Source organism: Globicephala melas, chromosome 3 (assembly GCF_963455315.2).
Source record: "Globicephala melas chromosome 3, mGloMel1.2, whole genome shotgun sequence".
In the NCBI taxonomy this organism is placed as follows: domain Eukaryota; kingdom Metazoa; phylum Chordata; class Mammalia; order Artiodactyla; family Delphinidae; genus Globicephala; species Globicephala melas.
The window spans coordinates 126,895,249-126,919,003 of record NC_083316.1 but is presented as its reverse complement, the minus strand read 5'-3'; the positions used below and the strand labels follow the sequence as shown (position 1 = coordinate 126,919,003).

General features: G+C 40.8%; 1 protein-coding gene across 1 annotated transcript in view; it reads left to right on the top strand.

The window, feature by feature from the left end:
* The window catches only part of SLC36A3 (solute carrier family 36 member 3), a 47,256-nt gene extending 25,037 nt beyond the window's left edge, over positions 1 to 22,219 (top strand). Inside the window, exons 6-10 of the mRNA XM_060296511.1 lie at positions 712 to 930; positions 3,420 to 3,518; positions 3,894 to 4,060; positions 14,851 to 15,020; positions 18,012 to 22,219. Coding sequence (XP_060152494.1) covers positions 712 to 930; positions 3,420 to 3,518; positions 3,894 to 4,060; positions 14,851 to 15,020; positions 18,012 to 18,280 — 924 coding nt within the window. The 3' untranslated portion in view covers positions 18,281 to 22,219. The remainder of the gene's footprint in view (positions 1 to 711; positions 931 to 3,419; positions 3,519 to 3,893; positions 4,061 to 14,850; positions 15,021 to 18,011) is intronic.
* Positions 22,220 to 23,755: the final 1,536 nt, after the last annotated feature.

Below are 23,755 nucleotides of genomic sequence, written 5' to 3'. Positions count from 1 at the left end.
AGAGAGGCTTGCAATCCTGTCCAATCAGAAATAATTGAGAATTTTTAGCCTGAAAAGTGTTGGTGAGCTTTTCTTTAGGCAGCTCAAGGTTGTCCTGTAGACGACTTAAATTAAGGCAAACAAGTTGCAACATTGCCTTCATTGCATTCCTAACAGGCATTATAAATCAATCACAGCATTCTTTCTTGGTTTCATGGAATAAAGGAAGCATACTTGTTTTTGTGCACTCAAACAGCCAGAACTATGAAAGGCATTATAGATGGAATATTCAAGCAGACAGATTTTGCTCACTATTCAGAACTTTCTAACTTTTAGGGCTATCTAAAGTTGAAGAAGATATTCCTGTGTAATCAATTCCTATTCTCTGGATGTATGAAAGAAAACCATTTGGTACGGAAGAAGAGCTTGGCTAGATAACAAAAGGACCCTTCAGGCTTGAGATTTGATGATTCTAAGGGTTTCTGGTTGTCACAGTCATGGGTACTATGATTTAGGGTTACCAGATTTGGCAAATAAAAATATATGACACCCAGTTAAATTGGAATTTCAGATAAGCAGCATATTTTTTTTTTACTACAGGTATGTCCTTATGTAATATTTGGGACATACTTTTACTAAAATGTTATCTGTTAATTATCTGAAATTGAAACTTAATGGCATCCTGTGTTAATGTGGCACCTCTACACTGCCCTTCCTTGTGTTCCACATCAGATGGTGGAAGAAGCCTATGTGACCTCCAACACCTGCCAACCCAGGAAGATCCTGGTGCTGACCCCCACCCTGGACATTCGTTTCTACATGCTGGCAATCCTGCCCTTTCTGATCCTACTGGTGTTTATCCAGAACCTCAGGGTGCTGTCCGTCTTCTCAACACTGGCCAGTATCACCACCCTGTGGAGCATGGCTTTGATCTTTGAGTATATCGTGCAGGTCTGTGCCCAAAACTACCACAGAAGGGGGTCAGTGTCCAGGGCTTCTGAGACCCTTGGGGAGGGTCACTGTTGTCATGGGCAGATGAGAGTGAGGAAGGTAACCTCCTGCTCTGAGCAGCCCCTGCCAAAATGATGTCCGTGAACACCTGCCCGTCAAACTATAAAAGCTAGTCACCATCATCATCATTATCGTCACACTGGACAATGGGTCATTCAACAAATAGTTATTGATAGCTTCTATGACCCAGGCATTGTGCAAGGGGTGGGGATTCAGTAGTAAGTAAAATTGATGAGGTGTCTGCTTTCATGGAGGTTACAATCACTTGGGGTAATAAATCTCAATCAAATAACCAACCAAAATTGTAGCAGTGATAGGTTGACAAGGGATACATGGATGATAAAGGAATTCGATTTACTTTGTGCCAAGTTCTTTACATAGATTAAATCTTCACAATGATGCTTTTTTGGAAGTAATACTACTTTATCCTCAGTCCACAGACAAGAAAACTGATAAACAGAAAGTAATTTTTCCACTAATTACAGTCATTTTGCCTCCCAAGCCCATGCTTTGCTATCATTACAGGCCCTGAAATTTCACCATTATAGTTTCATTTCTTTGAAAGTCTCTGGGGTTGTATTAGTTTCCTGCTGTGACAAATTACCATAAATCTGGTGACTTCAAACAGCACAAAATTATCTCAGAGTTCTGGAAGTCTCACTGGGCAGGACTGCATTTCTTTCTGGAGGCTTGTGGGGAGAATCTGTTTCTTTGCTTTTTCCGGCTTCTAGAAGCTGCCCTCATGCCTTGGCTCATGGCCCACTTCCCTCTTCAAAACCAGCAATGTCAGGCCAAGTCTTTCTCATGCTGCCATCTCTGGTTCTCTCTTCCGATTCTCTCTTCCACTTTTAAAGTCCCTTGTGATTACATTGAATCTACCCAGGTAATCCAGGAGAATCTCGTTATTTTAAAATTAGCTTCAGGGGAAGTATAAAGCATTATCCACCTGTGCATCTCACCTCTCAGTTGTCTCCTTATTTTATTGTACAGGCATAGGAGTGTACAGTAGCTCTGCTGCTGCTCACGGCTCACATTCAAGTGCAGTAGCCTCAGTGATGTACGCTGTGATCACACCCATGCTGAACTCCTCCATCTAGTCTGAGAGATAAAGACTTAAAGAGGGGCCTGAAATTGCTCTTTGGAAAAGAAACTATAAAAGGTCCTATTGTCCTAAGGGCTTAAGAAGTGCCTGTGATAGCAGAGCTCAAAGCCTGAGCCCAGTGTTGCCAGTCTTTGGTCAGATTGTGGAAGTAGAACATGCCTCTTGGAAGTAGAACATGCCTCTTCTATTTTTCTTGGAATTTCTACTTTGATTTTGACTCTATACAATTCACGTAACTTACCTTTAAGTTTTGTGATAACTCTGATATCCAAGAGTTTTTTTCCCTTTATCATTTTCATACTCTCCCAATTGTATTCCCAAACTTGGATTTGAAATATCTGGAAATTCCCATTTATCTCAAGGGACGACATGAATCTCTTAGGAATAATTTCTTCTCAAATAAAATATATAATACTGTGAACTAACTAACTAAATAAAATTAGCTTGATTAGCTACCTTAATTCAGTCTGAAAACTTAATTCTCCTTTGCCATGTAATGTAACATATTCAAGGTTCCAGGGAGTAGGATGTAGACATTATTCTTCCCACAGGAGTCTATTAAAATAATCATTCCCTCTAGATCTGTGATAGCTACTGTGCCAGCCAGAAGACTTCACGGCTCCGAGAGAAGTGATGGGAAAGAGGTATTAGAGAACTGGGAAACAGAAGACCTGAATTCTTATCTGGGCTGTGCCACTCACTTGCAGAGTGGCCTTGGGCAGTCCCCTTCTTCTCCCTGGGTTCCATTTTCACCACATGTAAAGATGTGGTAAATCAAAATGTAAATATATACAATGTATTCCTTAAGAAAGAATGAAATTCTGATTTATGCTACAACATGATGAACCTTGAGGACATTATGCTTAGTGAAATAAGCCAGCCACAAAAAGACAAATACTATATGATTTCACTTGTAAGAGGTACCTAGAATAGTCAAATTCATAAAGACAGAAAGTCGAATAGGGATTACCAGTGGGCTGGGTAATAGGGAGTTATTATTTAATGGGTGCAGAGTTTCGGCTGGGGATGATGATAAAGTTCTGGAGATGGAATGTGGTGATGGTTGGACAACAATGTGAAGGCTCTTAATGCCACTGAATTATACACTTAAAAGTGTTTAAAATGGTAACTTTTATGCCATGTATATTTTACCACAATAAAAATAAGTAACTTGTTTAAAAGATGAGAAGGCTGACTCAGCTGTAGATACCTCATGGGTGCTTCTAACACTGTCTCTGTTGACGTCAGGCAAGCCCAGCTCTCTACCAGATTTGGGGAGACTTCTCCGCCTTGGCAAAATGAATGCCCTTCTTCTACTTCCTTTCAGGAGATTCCAGATCCCAGGAACCTACCCTTGATGGCAAGCTGGAAGACTTTCTTGCTGTTCTTCGGTGCAGCCATCTTCACGTTTGAAGGCGTCGGTATGGTAAGACGGGTATAGGGTTTGAGGGAATGTTCCCCAGTGCTCTCTATGAAAGCCAGTCATTGGTCTAGGTGTCTAAATAGTAGTATTTATGAAAAGTGCAGAATATGATCTTCTCCTGGTGGAAGGGAAAGTCAGTACCCATTTACAGGGTGCCACCTGCCCCATACACCACACCAAGCCTTGAAGACTGAGTGAGCATTTACCATCAGGCCAGAGGGAGTGGGGCACTCCTGGCTGTAGAAAATGTGGGAGAAGATGAAAGGGGGTGTGGCCCCTTCCTGACTCTGGGCTGCCTGGTGAAGGATGTCTGTGCTTGTGGGGGAACCTGCTAGCTTTCTTTCTACCTTTTCTTTCTCAACCTCCTTTCATCTCTAGGTTCTGTCTCTCAAAAACCAGATGAAGCGTCCACAGCAGTTTTCTTTTGTTCTGTACTTCGGGATGTCCCTTGTCATCGTCCTCTACATCTGCCTGGGGACACTGGGCTACATGAAGTTTGGGTTGAACACCCAGGCCAGCATCACCCGCAACTTGCCCAATTGCTGGTACGTCCCTGCCCATCTGGGGTTGGGGGGAAGGGGAGAGGAGTCACAGGGTCTGAATCTTGGCAACAGAATGTGGCATCCCTGAGTTACCATTAGCAACAAATGTTAACTGCTAGTATTAGTATTATAATAACAGGTACGTTTAATAACCCAGGCATTGTGTATTATCTCATTTAAGTCTCTCAACAGCCCTATGGGTTAGCATTATTACTATCAACTCCATTGAATGGATAAGGAAGTTGATATGTGGAGAGGCTGTAAGTAACTTGCCCAGCTCACACTGCTCATGAGAAGTTGAAACTTGAAACTCAATCTCTCTGACTCTATGGTTCACAGGCTGTCAAACAGGAATGATCTGAGAGTGTCTATGAAACAGAAATAGCAACAACAAAAAGTATAACTCCAGAGTAATGATTGAGGGGCCTGCAAGTGGACTGCTACTCAGGACCCCAATTCCAGAAATGGGCCTAAGCTGCCACTGCTATGCCCCACTTGGTTCTTGGACTGGAGTTCTTGCATTCAGTCGTTGATTCACTTACTCATTCATTCATTCATCCAGGAAGTGTTTTGGGGACTGGCACGTAGCATTCATCTAGTATTAGCTATTGTCATTATTCTGGCAGTATTGGGGGCAGAATGACTAAGCAGTCAGTAGAACCAAGTGTTTAAGAGCACAGATTCTACACCTGAGCAATGGGATTTGATCCTGGTTCTCACGTGACCTTGGATAAGCTAACCTAATCTTGCAGACCTCATTTCCATCCTCCATAAAATAAGGATAATACTCTCGCCTATTTGTATCAGTCAGGATAGGTTGTGCTCTGGTAATAAAATAAACCACTCCAAAGTCTCAATGGCTGAACACACAAATGCTTAATTGTATGTTCATGCTACATGTCCGTTATGGGATGGCTGGGGCTCAGCTCTGCACTATCCCCATTCCAAGACCTAGACTGATGGAATAGCCACTCCCTGAAACATTGGTGGTTTCCATGGCAAAGGGCACATTGAATCATACCCTTTACCATGAAGCTGCTAAAGCTTCTCTAGGAAGTGACATATGTCTCTTCTGCTCACACTTATCCGTCAAAGCAAGTGGCCACGCCTCACTCCAAGGGGCAGGGAAGTGAAATTCTACCATGTGTTTGGAAGACTGGGAGGTATTTGGCGAGCAGCGCAAATGACCGCCATGCTATCTCAGGGAGTGACTGTGAGGGTGAATTGGCTTAATATACATAAAATGCTTAGAAAAATGTCTGGCACGCAGTAAATGCTCATTGCATGTTAGCTATTATCACTGCTATGTCTCCGCGCAGCCTTGGTCTTTTGGAAGTGAGTAGGATGGTGGGGCGTTCATTTCCCATAAGGCCAAAGCTGTAAAATGAGAAAAATGTCACCAGTCCCACCCACTTCACTGTGTTGTGGTAATGACTAGATGAGATAATAAACGTGTAATTTCTTTGAAGGGGTGACTTATTTTACACGAGTAAGATATCAGCCTAATATGCTGTTCTTATTCTGGGTAATTCGGGCTGCCACTAGCTACCTTGGGCAGGGCGGGTGCTTTCCTTCTGGGATATCAGTTGGAAAAAAACGGGCATCGGGTGCTGTGAGAACCTCACAGCTTCTCTGAACCTGGCTGGTGATGAGATTCTCCAGAAGAGCCTTAAAGAAGGAATGAACAAATATCCCCTCCCAATGAACGAAAGACCAACAACCCAAGGAGAAATGGGCCTGAGCAAACAGTTCACATGCAACTCAGAAAGTGACATTTTATATATTTGAAAAGCTACTCCGTCTTCCTCATAATCATAGCAATGCCAATTTTACAAAACACAACGGCACAAACCAGCATGTGTTCACACACTGTGTTTTTTTTTTTTTTAACATCTTTATTGGGGTATAATTGTTTTACAATGGTGTGTTAATTTCTGCTTTATAACAAAGTGAATCAGTTATACATATACATATGTTCCCATATGTCTTCCCTCTTGCGTCTCCCTCCCTCCCACCCTCCCACACACTGTGTTTTGCCAAGGATGGAGGGAAGCAAGCACTCCATTATGCTGGGACAACAAATGTGCAATATGTCAAGAGCTATCAAAAAAAATTTTTTAAACATCTTTATTGGAGTATAATTGCTTTACAATGGTATGTTAGTTTCTGCTTTACAACAAAATGAATCAGTTTTATATATATACATATGTTCCCATATCTCTTCCATCTTGTGTCTCCCTCCCTCCCACCCACCCTATCCCACCCCTCCAGGCGGTCACAGAGCACCGAGCTGATCTCCCTGTGCTATGCGGCTGCTTCCCACTAGCTATCTACCTTACGTTTGGTAGTGTATATATGTCCATGCTTCTCTCTTGCTTTGTCACAGCTTACCCTTCCCCCTCCTCATATCCTCAAGTCCATTCTCTAGTAGGTCTGTGTCTTTATTCCTGTCTTACCCCTAGGTTCTTCATGACATTTTTTTTCTTAAATTCCATATATATCTGTTAGCATACGGTATTTGTCACTCTCTTTCTGACTTACTTCACTCTGTATGACAGACTCTAGGTCTATCCACCTCATTACAAATAGCACAATTTCGTTTCTTTTTACGGCTGAGTAATATTCCATTGTATATATGTGCCACATCTTCTTTATCCATTCATCTGATGATGGACACTTAGGTTGTTTCCATCTCCAGGCTATTGTAAATAGAGCTGCAATGAACATTTTGGTACATGACTCTCTTTGAATTATGGTTTTCTCAGGGTATATGCCCAGTGGTGGGATTGCTGGGTCATATGGTAGTTCTATTTGCAGTTTTTAAAGGAACCTCCATACTGTTCTACACAGTGGTTGTATCAATTTACATTCCCACCAACAGTGCAAGAGGGTTCCCTTTTCTCCACACCCTCTCCAGCATTTATTGTTTCTAGATTTTTTGATGATGGCCATTCTGATTGGTGTGAGATGATATCTCATTGTAGTTTTGATTTGCATTTCTCTAATGATTAATGATGTTGAGCCTTCTTTCATGTGTTTGTTGGCAGTCTGTATGTCTTCTTTGGAGAAATGTCTATTTAGGTCTTCTGCCCATTTTTGGATTGGGTTTTTTGTTTTTTGTTATTAAGCTGCATGAGCTGCTTATAAATTTTGGAGATTAATCCTTTGTCAGTTGCTTCAGTTGCAAATATTTTTTCCCATTCTGAGGGTTGGCTTTTGGTCTTGTTTATGGTTTCCTTTGCTGTGTAAAAGCTTTGAAGTTTCATTAGGTTCCATTTGTTTATTTTTGTTTTTATTTCCATTTCTCTAGGAGGTGGGTCAAAAAGGATCTTGCTGTGATTTACGTCATAGAGTGTCCTGCCTATGTTTTCCTCTAAGAGTTTGATAGTGTCTGGCCTTACATTTAGGTCTTTAATCCATTTTGAGCTTATTTTTGTGTATGGTGTTAGGGAGTGATCTAATCTCATACTTTTACATGTACCTGTCCAGTTTTCCCAGCACCACTTATTGAAGAGTCTGTCCTTTCTCCACTGTACATTCCTGCTTCCTTTATCAAAGATAAGGTGACCATATGTGCGTGGGTTTATCTCTGGGCTTTCTATCCTGTTCCATTGGTGTATATTTCTGTTTTTGTGCCAGTATCATACTGTCTTGATTACTGTAGCTTTGTAGTATAGTCTGAAGTCAGGGAGCTTGATTCCTCCAGCTCCGTTTTTCATTCTCAAGATTGCTTTGGCTATTCAGGGTCTTTTGTGTTTCCATACAAATTGTGAAATTTTCTGTTCTAGTTCTGTGAAAAATGCCAGTGATAGTTTGATAGGGATTGCATTGAATCTGTAGATTGCTTTGGGTAGTAGAGTCATTTTCACAATGTTGTTTCTTCCAATCCAAGAACATGATATATTGCTCCATCTATTTGTATCATCTTTAATTTCTTTCATCAGTGTCTTATAATTTTCTGCATACAGGTCTTTTGTCTCCTTAGGTAGGTTTATTCCTAGATATTTTATTCTTTTTGTTGCAATGGTAAATGGGAGTGTTTTCTTGATTTCACTTTCAGATTTTTCATCATTAGTGTATAGGAATGCCAGAGATTTCTGTGCATTAATTTTGTATCCTGCTACTTTATTATTAGCTCTAGTAGTTTAGCTCTAGTAGTTTTCTGATAGCATCTTTATGATTCTCTATGTATAGTATCATGTCATCTGCAAACAGTGACAGCTTTACTTCTTTTCTGATTTGGATTCCTTTTATTTCCTTGTCTTCTCTGATTGCTGTGGCTAAAACTTCCAAAACTATGTTGAATAAGAGTGGTGAGAGTGGGCAACCTTGTCTTATTCCTGATCTTAGTGGAAATGCTTTCAGTTTTTCACCATTGAGGACGATGTTGGCTGTGGGTTTGTCATATATGGCCATTATTATGTTGAGGAAAGTTCCCTCTATGCCTACTTTCTGCAGGGTTTTTATCATAAATGGGTGTTGAATTTTATCGAAAGCTTTCTCTGCATCTATTGAGATGATCATATGGTTTTTCTCCTTCAATTTGTTAATATGGTGTATCACATTGATTGATTTGCATATATTGAAGAAACCTTGTATTCCTGGGATAAACCCCACTTGACCATGGTGTATGATCCTCTTAATGGGCTGTTGGATTCTGTTTGCTAGTATTTTGTTGAGGATTTTTGCATCTATGTTTATCAGTGATATTGACCTGTAGTTTTCCTTCTTTGTGACATCTTTGTCTGGTTTTGGTATCAGGGTGATGGTGGCCTCGTAGAATGAGTTTGGGAGTATTCCTCCCTCTGCTATATTTTGGAAGAGTTTGAGAAGGATAGGTGTTAGCTCTTCTCTAAATGTTTGATAGAATTCGCCTGTGAAGCCATCTGGTCCTGGGCTTTTGTTTGTTGGAAGATTTTTAATCACAGTTTCAATTTCAGTGCTTGTGATTGGTCTGTCCATATTTTCTATTTCTTCCTGATTCAGTCTTGGCAGCTTGTGCATTTCTAAGAATTTGTCCATTTCTTCCAGGTTGTCCATTTTATTGGCATAGCGTTTCTTGTAGTAATCTCTCATGATCTTTTGTATTTCTGCAGTGTCAGTTGTTACTTCTCCTTTTTCGTTTCTAATTCTATTGATTTCAGTCTTCTCCTTTTTTTTCTTGATGAGTCTGGCTAATGGTTTATCAATTTTGTTTATCTTCTCAAAGAACCAGCTTTTACTTTTATTGATCTTTGCTATCATTTCCTTCATTTCTTTTCCATTTATTTCTGATAAAGATTTTTATGATTTCTTTCCTTCTGCTAACTTTGGGTTTTTTTTGTTCTTCTTTCTCTAATTGCTTTAGGTGCAAGGTTAGGTTGTTTATGTGAGATGTTTCCTGTTTCTTAAGGTAGGACTGTATTGCTATAAACTTCCCTCTTAGAACTGCTTTTGCTGCATCCCATAGATTTTGGGTCGTCGTGTCTCCATTGTCATTTGTTTCTAGGTATTTTTTAATTTCCTCTTTGATCTCTTCAGTGATCACTTCGTTATTAAGTAGTGTATTGTTTAGCCTCCATGTGTTTGTATTTTTTACAGATCTTTTCCTGTAATTGATATCTAGTCTCATAGCATTGTGGTCAGAAAAGATACTTGATACAATTTCAATTTTCTTAAATTTACCAAGGCTTGATTTGTGACTCAAGATATGATCTATCCTGGAGAATGTTCCATGAGCACTAGAGAAAGATGTGTATTCTGTTGTTTTTGGATGGAATGTCCTATAAATATCATTTAAGTCCATCTTGTTTAATGTATAATTTAAAGCTTGTGTTTCCTTAATTATTTTCATTTTGGATGATCTGTCCATTGGTGAAAGTGGGGTGTTAAAGCCCCCTACTATGAATGTGTTACTGTCGATTTCCCCTTTTATGGCTGTTAGTATTTGCCTTATGTATTGAGGTGCTCCTATGTAGGGTGCATAAATATTTACAATTGTTATATCTTCTTCTTGGATCGATCCCTTGATCATGATGTAGTGTCCTTCTTTGTCTCTTGTAATAGTCTTTATTTTAAAGTCTATTTTGTCTGATATGAGAATTGCTACCCCAGCTTTCTTTTGGTTTCCATTTGCATGAAATGTCTTTTTCCATCCCCTTACTTTCAGTCTGTATGTGTCTCTAGGTCTGAAGTGGGTCTCTTGTAGACAGCAAATATATGGGTCTTGTTTTTGTATCCATTCAGCCAGTCTGTGTCTTTTGGAGGGAGCATTTAGTCCATTTACATTTAAGGTAATTATCGATATGTATCTTCCTATTCCCATTTCCTTAATTGTTTTGGGTTCCTTATTGTAGGTCTTTTCCTTCTCTTGTGTTTCTTGCCTAGAGAAAGATCCTTTAGCAGTTGTTGTAAAGCTGGTTTGGTGGTGCTGAACTCTCTCAGCTTTTGCTTGTCTGTAAAGGTTTTAATTTCTCCATCAAATCTGAATGAGATCTTTGCTGGGTAGAGTAATCTTGGTTGCAGGTTTTTCTCTGTCATCACTTTAAATATGTCCTGCCAGTCCCTTCTCGCTTGCAGAGTTTCTGCTGAAAGATCAGCTGTTAACCTTATGGGGATTCCCTTGTGTGTTATTTGTTGTTTTTCCCTTGCTGCTTTTAATATGTTTTCTTTGTATTTAATTTTTGACAGTTTGATTAATATGTGTCTTGGTGTATTTCTCCTTGGATTTATCCTGTATGGGACTCTCTGTGCTTCCTGGACTTGATTAACTATTTCCTTTCCCATATTAGGGAAGTTTTCAACTATAATCTCTTCAAATATTTTCTCAGTCCCTTTCTTTTTCTCTTCTTCTTCTGGAACCCCTATAATTCGAATGTTGTTGTGTTTAATGTTGTCCCAGAGGTCTCTGAGAGTGTCCTCAGTTCTTTTCATTCTTTTTTCTTTATTCTGCTCTGCAGTAGTTATTTCCAGTATTTTGTCTTCCAGGTCACTTATCCGTTCTTCTGCCTCAGTTATTCTGCTATTGATCCCATCTAGAGTATTTTTCATTTCATTTATTGTGTTGTTCATCATTGTTTGTTTCCTCTTTGTTCTTCTAGGTCCTTGTTAAATATTTCTTGCATTTTGTCTATTCTGTTTCCAAGATTTTGGATCATCTTTACTATCATTATTCTGAATTCTTTTTCAGGTAGACTGCCTATTTCCTCTTCATTTGTTAGGTCTGGTGGCTTTTTATCTTGCTCCTTCATCTGCTGTGTGTTTTTCTGTCTTCTCATTTTGCTTATCTTACTGTGTTTGGGGTCTCCTTTTTGCAGGCTGCAGGTTCGTAGTTCCCGTTGTTTTTGGTGTCTGTCCCAGTGGCTAAGGTTTGTTCGGTGGGTTGTGTAGGCTTCCTGGTGGAGGGGACTAGTGCCTGTGTTCTGGTGGATGAGGCTGGATCTTGTCTTTCTGGTGGGCAGGTCCATGTCTGGTGGTGTGTTTTGGGGTGTCTGTGGGCTTATTATGATTTTGGGCAGCCTCTCTGCTAATGGGTGGGGTTGTGTTCCTGTCTTGCTAGTTGTTTGGCATAGGATGTTCAGCACTGTAGCTTGCTGGTCGTTGAGTGAAGCTGGGTGCTGGTGTTGAGATGGAGATCTCTGGGAGATTTTCGCCGTTTGATATTATGTGGAGCTGGGAGGTCTCTTGTGGACCAGTATCCTGAAGTTGGCTCTCCCACCTCAGAGGCACAGCACTGACTCCTGGCTGCAGCACCAAGAGCCTTTCATCCACACGGCTCAGAATAAAAGGGAGAAAAAGTAGAAAGAAAGAATTAGTAGAAGTAGAAAGAAAGAAAGAAAGGAAGGAAGGAGGGAGGGAGGGAGGCAGGGAGGCAGTAAGGAAGGAAGGAGGGAAGGAAGGAAAAATGAAAGAAGATAAAGTAAAATAAAATAAAGTAAGAAAATATAATAAAGTTATTAAAATAAAAAAATTATTATTAAGAGAAAAACAAAAACAACAACAAAAAACAATGGACGGATACAGCCGTAGGACAAATGGTGGAAGCAAAGCTATACAGACAAAATCTCACACAGAAGCATACACATACACACTCACAAAAAAAGGAAAAGGGGAAAAAATCATAAATCTTGCTCTCAAAGTCCACCTCCTTAATTTGGGATGATTCATTGTCTATTCATGTATTCCACAGATGCAGGGTACATCAAATTGATTGTGGAGCTTTAATCCGCTGCTTCTGAGGCTGCTGGGAGAGATTTCCTTTTCTCTTCTTTGTTCTCACAGCTCCCAGGGGCTCAGCTTTGGATTTGGCCCCGCCTCTGCGTGTAGGTAGCCGGAGGGCGTCTGTTCTTCGCTCAGACAGGACGGGGTTAAAGGAGCCGCTGCTTTGGGGGCTCTGGCTCACTCAGGCCGGGGGGAGGGAGGGGCACGGAGTGCAGGGCGAGCCTGCGGCGGCAGAGGCCGGCATGACGTTGCACCAGCCTGAGGCGCGCCGTGCGTTCTCCCGGGGAAGTTGTCCCTGGATCCCGGGACCCTGGCAGTGGCGGGCTGCACAGGTTCCTGGGAGGGGAGGTGTGGATAGTGACCTGTGCTCGCACACAGGCTTCTTGGTGGCGGCAGCAGCAGCCTTAGCGTCTCATGCCTGTCTCTGGGGTCCGCGCTTTTAGCCACGGCTTGCGCCAGTCTCTGGAGCTCCTTTAAGCAGCGCTCTTAATCCCCTCTCCTCGCGCACCAGGAAACAAAGAGGGAAGGAAAAGTCTCTTGCCTCTTCGGCAGGTCCAGACTTTTCCCCGTACTACCTCCCGGCCAGCCGTGGCGCACTAACCCCCTGCAGGTTGTGCTCAAGCCGCCAGTCCTCTCCCGGCGCTCCTTCTGAAGACGGAGCCTCAGCTCCCAGCCCCGCCCAACCCGGCGGGTGAGCAGACAAGCCTCTCGGGCTGGTGAGTGCCGGTCGGCACCAATCCTCTGTGCGGGAATCTCTCCGCTTTTCCCTCCACACCCCTGTTGCTGCGCTCTCCTCCGTGGCTCCGAAGCTTTCCCCCTCCGCCACCCGCAGTCTCCGCCCGCGAAGGGGCTTCTAGTGTATGGAAACGTTTCCTCCTTCACAGCTCCCTCCCACTGGTGCAGGGCCCGTCCCTATCCTTTTGTCTCTGTTTATTCTTTTTTCTTTTGCCCTACCCAGGTACGTGGGGGGTTTCTTGCCTTTTGGGAGGTCTGAGGTCTTCTGCCAGCGTTCAGTAGGTGTTCTGTAGGAGTTGTTCCACGTGTAGATGTATTTCTTGTGTAACTGTGGGGAGGAAGGTGATCTCCGCGTCTTACTCTTCCGCCATCTTCCCGGAAGCCTCCCAAACTTTTATTTTTTATTTTATTTCTTTTTATTGAGGTATAGTTGATGCATAATGTTATATAAGTTTCAAGTGTACAACATAGTGATTCACAATTTTCAAAGATTATATTCCATTTAGTTATAAAATATTGGCTATATTCTCTGTGTTGTACAATATATCCTGTAGCTCATTTATTTCATACACAGTAGTTTGTATCTCTTAATCCCCTACCCCTATCTTGCCCCTCCCCCATCCCTCTCCCCACTGGTAATCACTAGTTGGTTCTCTATATCTGTGAATGTGCTTCTTTTTTGTTATATTCATTAGTTTGTTTTATTTTTTAGATTCCATATATAAGTGACATCATACAGTATTTATCTTTCTCTGTCTGACTTATTTCACTTAACATAATACCCTCCAAGTCCATCCATGTTTTTGCAAATGGCAAATTTTCATTCTTGTTTAGGGCTGAGTAGTATTCCATTGTGTGTATCTGTGTGTGTGTGTGTAACATACATATATATATACGTATATACACACTGCATTGAACATGGGGGTACATGTATCTTTTTGAATTAGTGTTTCAATTTTTTTTTTCAGTGATATACCCAGGAGTAGAACTGCTGGGTCATATGGTAGTTTTGTTTTTAGTTTTTTGAGGAACGTCCATACTGTTTTCCACAGTGGCTGCACTAATTTACAGCACTGTATGACAGTACCCTTTTCTGAGAGCTATCAAAATGTTAAATCACATATACTTTTACCCAACATTTTTACTTCTGGGGTCGTATACTGTATGTGCATGGGCGGATGTACAAGCATATTCTTTACTGCATTGTTTACTGGCAAAAGACTAGGAATAAGCTAAATATCCATTAATTGGAGACTGGTTAAAAAATTATGGTATATCCGTGCAATTGGAATATCAGGCAGCTATTAAATAGAAGAGCCAGATCTATGTATCTATGTGTACTGTTAGGGAACAATCTCTAAGAAATATTTAATGACTAAAAACAGAGATCAATGGTGTGTAGACGATGCTTCTCTGTGTGTGTGTGTGTGTGTATACACCTACATTCTGTGTAAGTTTGTATCTGCACTATTTCTGGAAGGGCTTCAAGAAAATTGTTTGAAGAGTTGCCTATGGAGAGAGGAACTGGAGATTGGGAATCAAAGGTGGGAGGGAGTCCTGGTATGACCTTTGTACTGTGAATTTTACTCCATACAGGTATACCTTTTTTAAAAAGTAAAAGAAAAAAAAAAAAAAGAAAGGCACAGATTCCTGAGCCACAGGCCTATTGAACGAGAATCTCCAAGAATGTACACTTTTAATAAGCTTCCCAGGTGGCTCTGGTGGCGGGTCAGGCTGAGTCAGTGGAAGTTAGGCAATTCTATAACTCAACTAGTCCCAGCTTCCAAGCAGTGGATGAGTCCTGTGCGGCCCTGCCCAGGAGCCACGTCGAATTTCACGTGCTGTCCCTCTCTCTGCAGGTTGTACCAGTCGGTCAAGCTGATGTACTCCATCGGCATCTTCTTCACTTATGCCCTCCAGTTCCACGTACCAGCTGAGATCATCATCCCCGTCGTCATCTCCCAGGCGTCAGAGAGCTGGGTGCTGTTTGCAGACCTGTCTGTCCGCACGGCCTTGGTCTGTCTGACCTGTGAGTAAGATAAAAGGGCTCTCTTTGCCCAAAGCTATGGTCGGGAGCCACATTGACAGCTACCCCCATCACTGGCTCGGCCACTAGCCAAGCAAGATATTTCACTTTCCGGAACCGCAACTTTCCAACTGAAAAATGGGCTTAACAGAACTGTCACATAGTAAATGTTATAGTAATCTCTACTGTCTACACATAGAAAGAATACATTGACTGGTTTGAGGGAGAAAGAAGCGTCATTTATTCATTCCTATATGCCTCCTATATGTCAGGCACAGCACTGACATTATCTAAGACTCATGACAGCCTAACTGTAATATGACCAATTGAAGGGACTATGACCCAGGAAATTAAGTAACATGCTAACATCATAAACAGCTGCTAAGCGACAGAGCTGGGATTTGAATGCAGGTTGTGTAGCACCAAAGTCTGTGTTTTCCATTGTGCCATATTCCTTCCTATCATAAATTAAGGTCAAGTCTCCTTAAAGTGGCATTTAACTATAGAGAAAACCCCCAAGGGGCTGATTTGTTACAGTCTTGGAAGTCATTTTCTCCTCCCTTCCTCCATCCCTCCCTTTCTTCCTTCCTTCCTGCTTCCTTCCATTCATTCATCCATTCATTACCTCATTCATTCTACATCAGGTGCCATTGTAGATGTTTGGGAAACATTGTGAACAGGGCTGGGAAACTCTTTCTCTGAAGCATGTTCAGAGAAAGAAGATCAAAACAGGTGTCCCATGAAGAATGAGGGAAAGAACTATGGAGGTTTTGCCTGGAGAAGCAAAGGCGTGGGGAAATTCTGTATCTGTTCTCAAACACCTGTGGGATTATTGTGCAAGAGAGAGGGCAGATTTCATCTTAAAGTCTCCAGGAGTCAGTGTTTACAGTTGAGGGAATCCCATCTCAGTTCAGGGTCAGGAGAAAGTGTGTAAATCTTGGAGCAGACCAGCAGAACAATATACTACCAGATGCTATACTCCACATAACTGGAGTTCTATAAGCAGAAACAGCTTGGCCTAAGGTGTTGTTAGGCCAACTTGTTGTTACAGAGAGTTCCCAGTCTGTACCAAGACATCAGGAACCTGTAAATACATTGTTTTGAGATCATTCCCAATAGGAAGGGTGTACATTGAAGAGAAACACTGAGTAGTTCAGGCCACTTGGTATCAGGGAAAGGGCATCACTAGAGACAGCTGACTTTCAATGACATGTCCTGCTTCTGTTCTGTGCTGAATGACCACTTCTTCCTCTTTTATTCATCTGCCAATTCTGTTATCCTTCATTCAGTAATCATTTGTTGAACACCTACTATGTGCCTGACATTGTGCTAGGTGCTACGGATACAATAACGAATCATGAAAAAGACATGGCTCCTGCCCCCATGAGGCTTATAGTTTGAGTGGGACATATATGCAGGCAGATAATTATAGCACACTGTGATGAATGTTAAGATGGTACACAGTGATGTACCAGAGGATAGTTAAGACTGTAAGAAGAGGCTACCCTAAGAGCACCTGAGAAGGTCCTATAACTTAGCCTGGGCCAGGTCAGGAAGTCCTCGCCACTGGAGTGATATTTCAGTTAAGACCTAAAAGATAATTAGGAGGCAGGTGGAGCAGTGGAGAATGTACCATGTGCAGTGAGCAGACTCTGCACAGATTGGAGGCAAGTACTTACATACAGCCTCTCTGGAGAACTGAAAGCATAAGTAGTGATAAGACGCAAAGCCAGAGGATTTGGCAGGGCCCAAGTCCTAAGGGACCTTGTGCTAAGGAGATCAGGCAGTGGGGAAGGGCCCACAGCAATGGGTTAGCATGACCAGATCTGACCCTTCTAGAGCACTCCTCCAGTCCACCATGCATTGTAGCTTTCCTTGAGCATATCTTCTCTCTGCCCTGCCTGCATGAGCTCTCCTAAAGAACAGACACTGAATTTTCTCTGTACTTCCTCCAGTAAGCAATTTATTAAATATCTGATAAAGGAAAGCTGTGGACGAGGATCATCCCATCAGAGAGGTGATGGATTCTCAACCATGAGAGTCTATGAGTCTCTCTTGTTCTCTGATTAGATGTGCTGGAGCGATTTCAGAAAGAGGTGATGTTTTCTTCAAGACCCAGAAAGCTAGTCTGAGTGCTTTCCAGAGCTGGTTTTCCCTAATTTATTCATAGGAAAATCATATGGCTGTATAAAGTTAAGTCACATAATTTATATGTTTATTCATTCAAATATTATCAAAATTGGACTCCCCTTGAAAATCCATGATATATGTTCATTGTGTGTATAAAAGGTGGAAATCTAAGAGTGTCTATGGAAGAGAAGAGATGGTGAGTGAGCCGCCTAATGCTGTCTGCATGTTTTATATCCTCCTTAATTACCAGTTTCCTTCTAAGAGTAGGAAAACCAGTGGTTGAGAGTCTGAGAGCAGCAGAGCCATCTCTCATTGTTTATCCATCCTTGCTTCTAGACAGCGACTATATTGTGTAGATTAGTACAAATTCACTGTAGATGCAGTGCCTGGGCAAGAGTCAAGCATTTATCAAGCACCTACTGTATATCAAGTTCTTTCACGTACATTAGAGGCAAACTAGTAGGGTGGAAAGGGCCTTAGATTGGACATTTCAGTGGCTTCTCATCTCAGCTCTGTGTGACCTTGGGCACAACCCATTCCCTCTAGAGCTCTAGATTTCCCCAGCTCTGTGATGACAAGGTTATAATAGATAGGTGGTAGAGGATCCTTTTCAATAAATATTATATGTGAAAAACCCAATAGATAAAACATAAAAGGAGAGCATGTTTTGGCAGCTAAAACAGAGGTGGGAGTCCAGAGCCACCGTGCCTGTTCTGCTCCAGTTCACAATGGGCTCCTTTCCCACCTCTTCAATGGTCTGTCAGGCACCTGTAGAATTACACAAGTCTCCAAAGAAATGATTTGTTTCTGGGCTCCCTTTCTGCAGGAACGTTCAGCAATTCTAAACTTCCTTTTTCCCCGCAGGTGTCTCAGCCATCCTCATCCCCCGCCTGGACCTGGTCATCTCCCTGGTGGGCTCTGTGAGCAGCAGTGCCCTGGCCCTCATCATCCCGCCCCTCCTGGAGCTCATCACCTTTTACCCTGAAGACATGAGCTGTGTCACCATTGCAAAGGACATCATGATCAGCATCCTGGGCCTTTTGGGGTGTGTATTTGGAACGTACCAAGCCCTCTGTGAGTTGATCCAACCCATCAACTATTCCATAGCCAACTCCACAGCTGTCTATGCATAATTATCTATTTTTATTCTGATAGTTCTCCCTTACTCCCATCCCCAATTTGACTTCTATTGTGGATGTTATATACATTCATCAAACCCCAACATCTCTATATTAATTAGTGGCTTCTTTATCTTTCCAAGAGAAACGTAGGTGACACAAGTCAGTACTGATACCTCTCAGGCTATGTCTTTTCTGGTTTTTGGATTTCTCTGGAGGCCTTTTGTACCTCCGAACCAAAAGCACATTCAACCGTTTGTATTATCAGCCTCATTTAATGGGAAAAAGGATGCCATTTGCCCATGATATCCCTGGAAACAGAGACCAAGCAAAAATATAAATGCAAAAGGAGTTGTTTTCTGTATTCTGCAGTAACTACCCTTAAAGCATCAGGTTTAGAAAAGTGTATATTGGGGAAAGAGGAGTTTCTATTTAGGTATGGTTCTAAGTGGAAGAGTCACAGAACAAAAATAGTACTTAGCAGTAATTTTTCTAACCAATAGCTCTGACACTGATTTCCTATGGCATCTTTTTTTTTTTTTTTAATTTTTATCCTATGGGATCTTTGGCAAGTTTCTCTCCCTGTCCATCTCACTTTCCCATTCTATGAATTGAAGGATTGGATTAATTGGCTGTTACAGACTCTTCCAGCTCTGACATTCTGAAAGTGAAAAAAAAAAGAAAAAAAGAAAAGAAAAGAAATGAATTTATCCTTTAACACATGTGTAAAAGTCGAAGTGTTTTCTGTCAGCAAGTTACCCTGTTGCCCTGGAGACACAGGCATACCAGAAGTAGGTTAAGGGATAAAAAAATATTTCTTAGCAATCTTTCATTATGGTGACCTCCCTACTGAGAAGGACATCACCTCTCTGTCTCTTTCTTCTTCTCTCTCCCCCCACCCGACCCCCACCTTCTCGGATATCTTAAGGCCACTTAGAGCTGATTTAGGCTAAAGGGGATGAGCAGTTTGTGTGAGGGAAAGGATTTCATCATGTGCAAGGACTACTGACCTTTTTAAAAATAATACTTAGTTTTGGTAAGGGTTTGGAAAAACAATCTTATACTCTGCAGATGGCAGAATACATTTTTATGGCTTTTCTGAAGGACAATTTTTATAATACATAAGTTTTAAAATGCATAGCCCTCTGACCCAATTTCACTTCTGGGAGTTTATCCTAAGAATCTTTTATGTTTGCAAAAATTTATGCATTATTTATGTTGGAAACAAATATCCAACATTAAGTTAAATTATGATTCATCCAGAATAGAATTCTGTGATGACCCCAAACACTGCAAAAATGCACCTATTGATATGCAAATATATTTGTGATTTATCAGTGGAAAAAAAAAACTGGTTTAAAGCACTCTGTGAACCAAAATTAGGCAAAGACATTACAAGAAAATAGAGCTACAGACCAAAATCCTTCATGGACATAGATGTAAAAATTCTAAACACAATTTTAGCAAATCAATATAATCAATGTAATTTACCATATTAACAAACTAAAAAGAGAAAAATATATGATCATCTCAATATATACAGAAAAGCATTTGGCAAAATCTAGTGTCTATTCCTAGAATAAAACTCTTGGCAACTAAGGATAGTAGGGGACTTTTACAACTGGTAAAAAGCATCTGTGAAAAATCTATAGCTAACATCATACTTGATAAGGAAAGACTGAAGATCAAAAACAAAATACAGATGTGCATTCTCACCACTTCTATTCAACATTGTACCAGATGTCTAGACAGTGAAATTCGGCAACAAAAAGAAATAAAGTCATCCAGAATGGAAAGGAAAAAGTAAAACTGTCTTTATATGAAGTTGATATGATCATCAGTGTAGAAAATCCAATGGAATCTACAAAAAAGCTACTACTAGTTGATTTTACAAAGTTTCAGGTTATAAGGTCGATGTATAAAATCCAGTTGTGTTTCTCTGTACTAGCTGGGAACAATCAGAAATTGCACTTACAATAGCACCAAAAATATGCAATAATTTGGGATAAATCTGATGAAAGATATGAAACATATGTACAATAAAGACTATAATATATTGCTAAAAGAAATTAAGATGTAAATAAATGGAGAGATACACCTTCTTCATGGCTCAGAAGACACATTATAGTTAAGATGTCAATCCTCATCAAATTCAGCAAGGTTTTTTTTTTTTTAATAAATTGACCAGCTGATTCTAAAATTCATATGGAAATGCAAAGGACCTAGAATGCCAAAATATTCTTTGGAAAAGAACAAAGTTGAGGAGCTAACACTATCTGATTTCAAGAACTGTAACAAAGCTACCATAATCAAACTGCATGGTATTGGTGCCAAAATTGACACATGATTCAATGGACAGAATAAAGAGTCCAGAAATAACTACACACATATGAGCAACTTATTTTTGTCAAAGATGCGGAGGCAAAGGCAATGTAGTGGAGAAAGAATCACCTTTTCAAGGCAGTTGTGCTGCAAAAATTGGAAATCCTTATGCTCTCCCCACCCCCCCATCCAAAAAAGAACTTGGATCCATATTTTACATCATATACAAAAAAAAAATCAATTTAAAATGTATCTTAGGCCTAAATGTAAAATCTAAAACTATAAAACTGTTACAAGAAAATATAGGAGAGAAAAATGTTGTGACCCTTGGACTAGGCAAAGATTTCTTAGATATAACACCTAAAGCACAATCCATAAAAGAAGAAATTGCTAAAATGGACTCCATTAAAATTAAAACCTTTATTCTTCAAAAGACACTGTTAAGAGGATGGAAGGAAAAGCCACCAAGTGGGAGAAAATCTTTGTGAAGTTTGTGTCTAATGAGATACTCATATCCAGAATACATAAAGAACTCTCAAAGTCCAGCAATTAGAAAACAACTTATTTTTTTTAACGGGCAAAAAAATATGAATGCAGCTCTTCACCAAAGAAGATATATGGATGGTAAATAAGCATATGAAGAGATGTCCCAACATCATTAGTATTTAGGGAAATTCAAATTAAAACCACGATGTGATATTACTCTATACCTATTAGAATGACTAAAATTTTAAAGACTGACCATACTGGTGTTGGCAAGGATGTGGAGAAACTGGAACTCCCATATGCTGCTACTGTGGATGGATATGGTGAAACCACTTTGATGAACAGTTTGGTAGTTTCTTTAAAAGTTCAACACACACCTGTCATATGATCCACCTATTCTACCTCAAGATATTTACCTGAAAGAAAAGGAATTTTCTACCTATAAAAATACTTGTACAGGGAATTCCCCGGTGGTCCAGTGGTTAGGACTCCAAGCTTTCACTGCCGAGGGCATGGGTTCATTCCCTCGTTGAGGAACTAAGATCCCACAAGCTGTGTGGTGCGGCCAAAAAAAAAAAGACTTGTACATACATGTTTATGGTAACTTTATTTACAGTAGCAAAAAGTGGGAAACAACCAAAATGCCCATCAACAGGTGAATGGATAAACAAACTGTGGTATATCCAAGCAGTGGAATACAACTCAGTGATAAATAGGATCAAACTGTTGGTGCACACAGTAACATGGATGAATCTTAAAATAATTATATTGAGTGACAGAATACAGATTTAAAAATGAAACAGGTACAAATTGTATCATTCTATTCATATAAAAGTTTAGAAAATACAACCTAGTCTGTAGGGACAGAAAGCAAATCTGGTTGCTTGAAGGTGAGAGAGGTGAGAAGGGGCATGAGGAAACTTTCATAAGTGATGGATAATATGTTCACTATTTTGATTGTGAGGATGGTTTCCCAGGTGTGTACATATATGTCAAATTTTATTCAATTGTACAGTATGTACAGTTTTATTATATAACAATTATAACTCAAAGCTGTGAAAAATAGAATGTGAAGCATGATGCCATTTTGGTTCCTTTTAAAAAAGCAGTCATATGCATATAGCCAAACAGTTTTGAAGGATATGCACAACATAAAATGTTACAGGAATTTTCTCCAAGTGGGTTCAGTTATGAGTGAAATTTTATGGGTTTTTTTTTTTTTTGCTTACCTGTGTTGTTGCAATTTTAACAGTAATGTGTTGATTTTATTATTTATTTATTTTTGGCTGTGTTGGGTCTTTGCTGCTGCATGCGGGCTTTCTCTAGTTGTGATGAGCGGGGGCTACTCTTTGTTGCGGTGTGCAGGCTTCTCACTGCAGTGGCTTCTCTTGTTGTGGAGCACGGGCTCTAGGCGTGCGGACTTCAGTAGTTGTGGCATGTGGGCTCAGTAGTTGCAGCACACAGGCTTCAGTAGTGTGGCGCACAGGCTTAGTTGCTCCACGGTGTGTGGGATCTTCCCAGACCAGGGATCGAACACATGTCCCCTGCATTGGCAGGCAGATTCTCAACCACTGCACCACCAGGGAAGTCCCTGTGTTGATTTTATAACTAAAGAAACTTCATGTGAGGGAAAATTTTAATGATCTGTTTCACTCTAATGGAAGCACCACTTTTTTTTTTTCGGTACGTGGGCCTCTCACTGCTGTGGCCTCTCCCGCTGCGGAGCACAGGTTCCAGACGCACAGCCTCAGCAGCCATGGCTCACGGGCCCAGCTGCCCTGCAGCTTGTGGGATCCTCCCAGACACGAACCCGTGTCCCCTGCATCAGCAGGTGGACTCTCAACCACTGCGCCACCAGGGAAGCCCCAAAGCACCACTTTTTAAAAACATTTTATAGTGAACTATAATTCCCATACAGGAAAGTATGCAAAGCATAAATTTACAGTATAATGAGTATTTCTAGGTAACATCACTTTTCAACCTCACCTTCTATTTGATGATTGGTTCTATGGCCTAAATAACAGGAATCCCAGCTGGGGTTAGCAGAGTTCTCATCCTGCAATGCGTCTTCATTCATTTACCGATGGTCAGGTGTCAAGCAACAACCTCTCAGAGGAGATGTGAAGTAGCCATGGCATCATGAAGGAAAGGGCGGTGGAGAGGAGCATCTTATCACTACATAAGAAAGCTATATGCCAATAATAAGATCTTTGCTCTTTGGGGACCCAGACCATGAGCCTGGAGCAGGTGAGGCTTTAGGGAATATATGGAAGCCTTACTATAGAATATATAACAATAAAATGCATATAAGACAGTGGTTTATAACTTTTGGAGGGGTCATACACCTTGTTGATTCTAATGAAATCCATGGATCCTCCTTCCATAAAATTCACATTTATGCATACATACTAAATTTTGCATGCAACTTTAGGAGCAATCACAAACCCAATGAAACAAATAGACCCTGGGTTGCAAAAGAACCTCTGGAAAAAGGAAGGCAAGAATATTTGCTTCTTGTGGCATTGAACCATCTGCAGATGGTGGATAGCCAACCCTGGCACTAAGGTTTGAATGCAGAATGGGGCAATATGCAAAATCAGATGAGGGAGGTAACCTACCAGACAAGGAAACCCAGGCCACCATATGACTGGTACAGAACACACTTACTGCAGCCAGCACTGA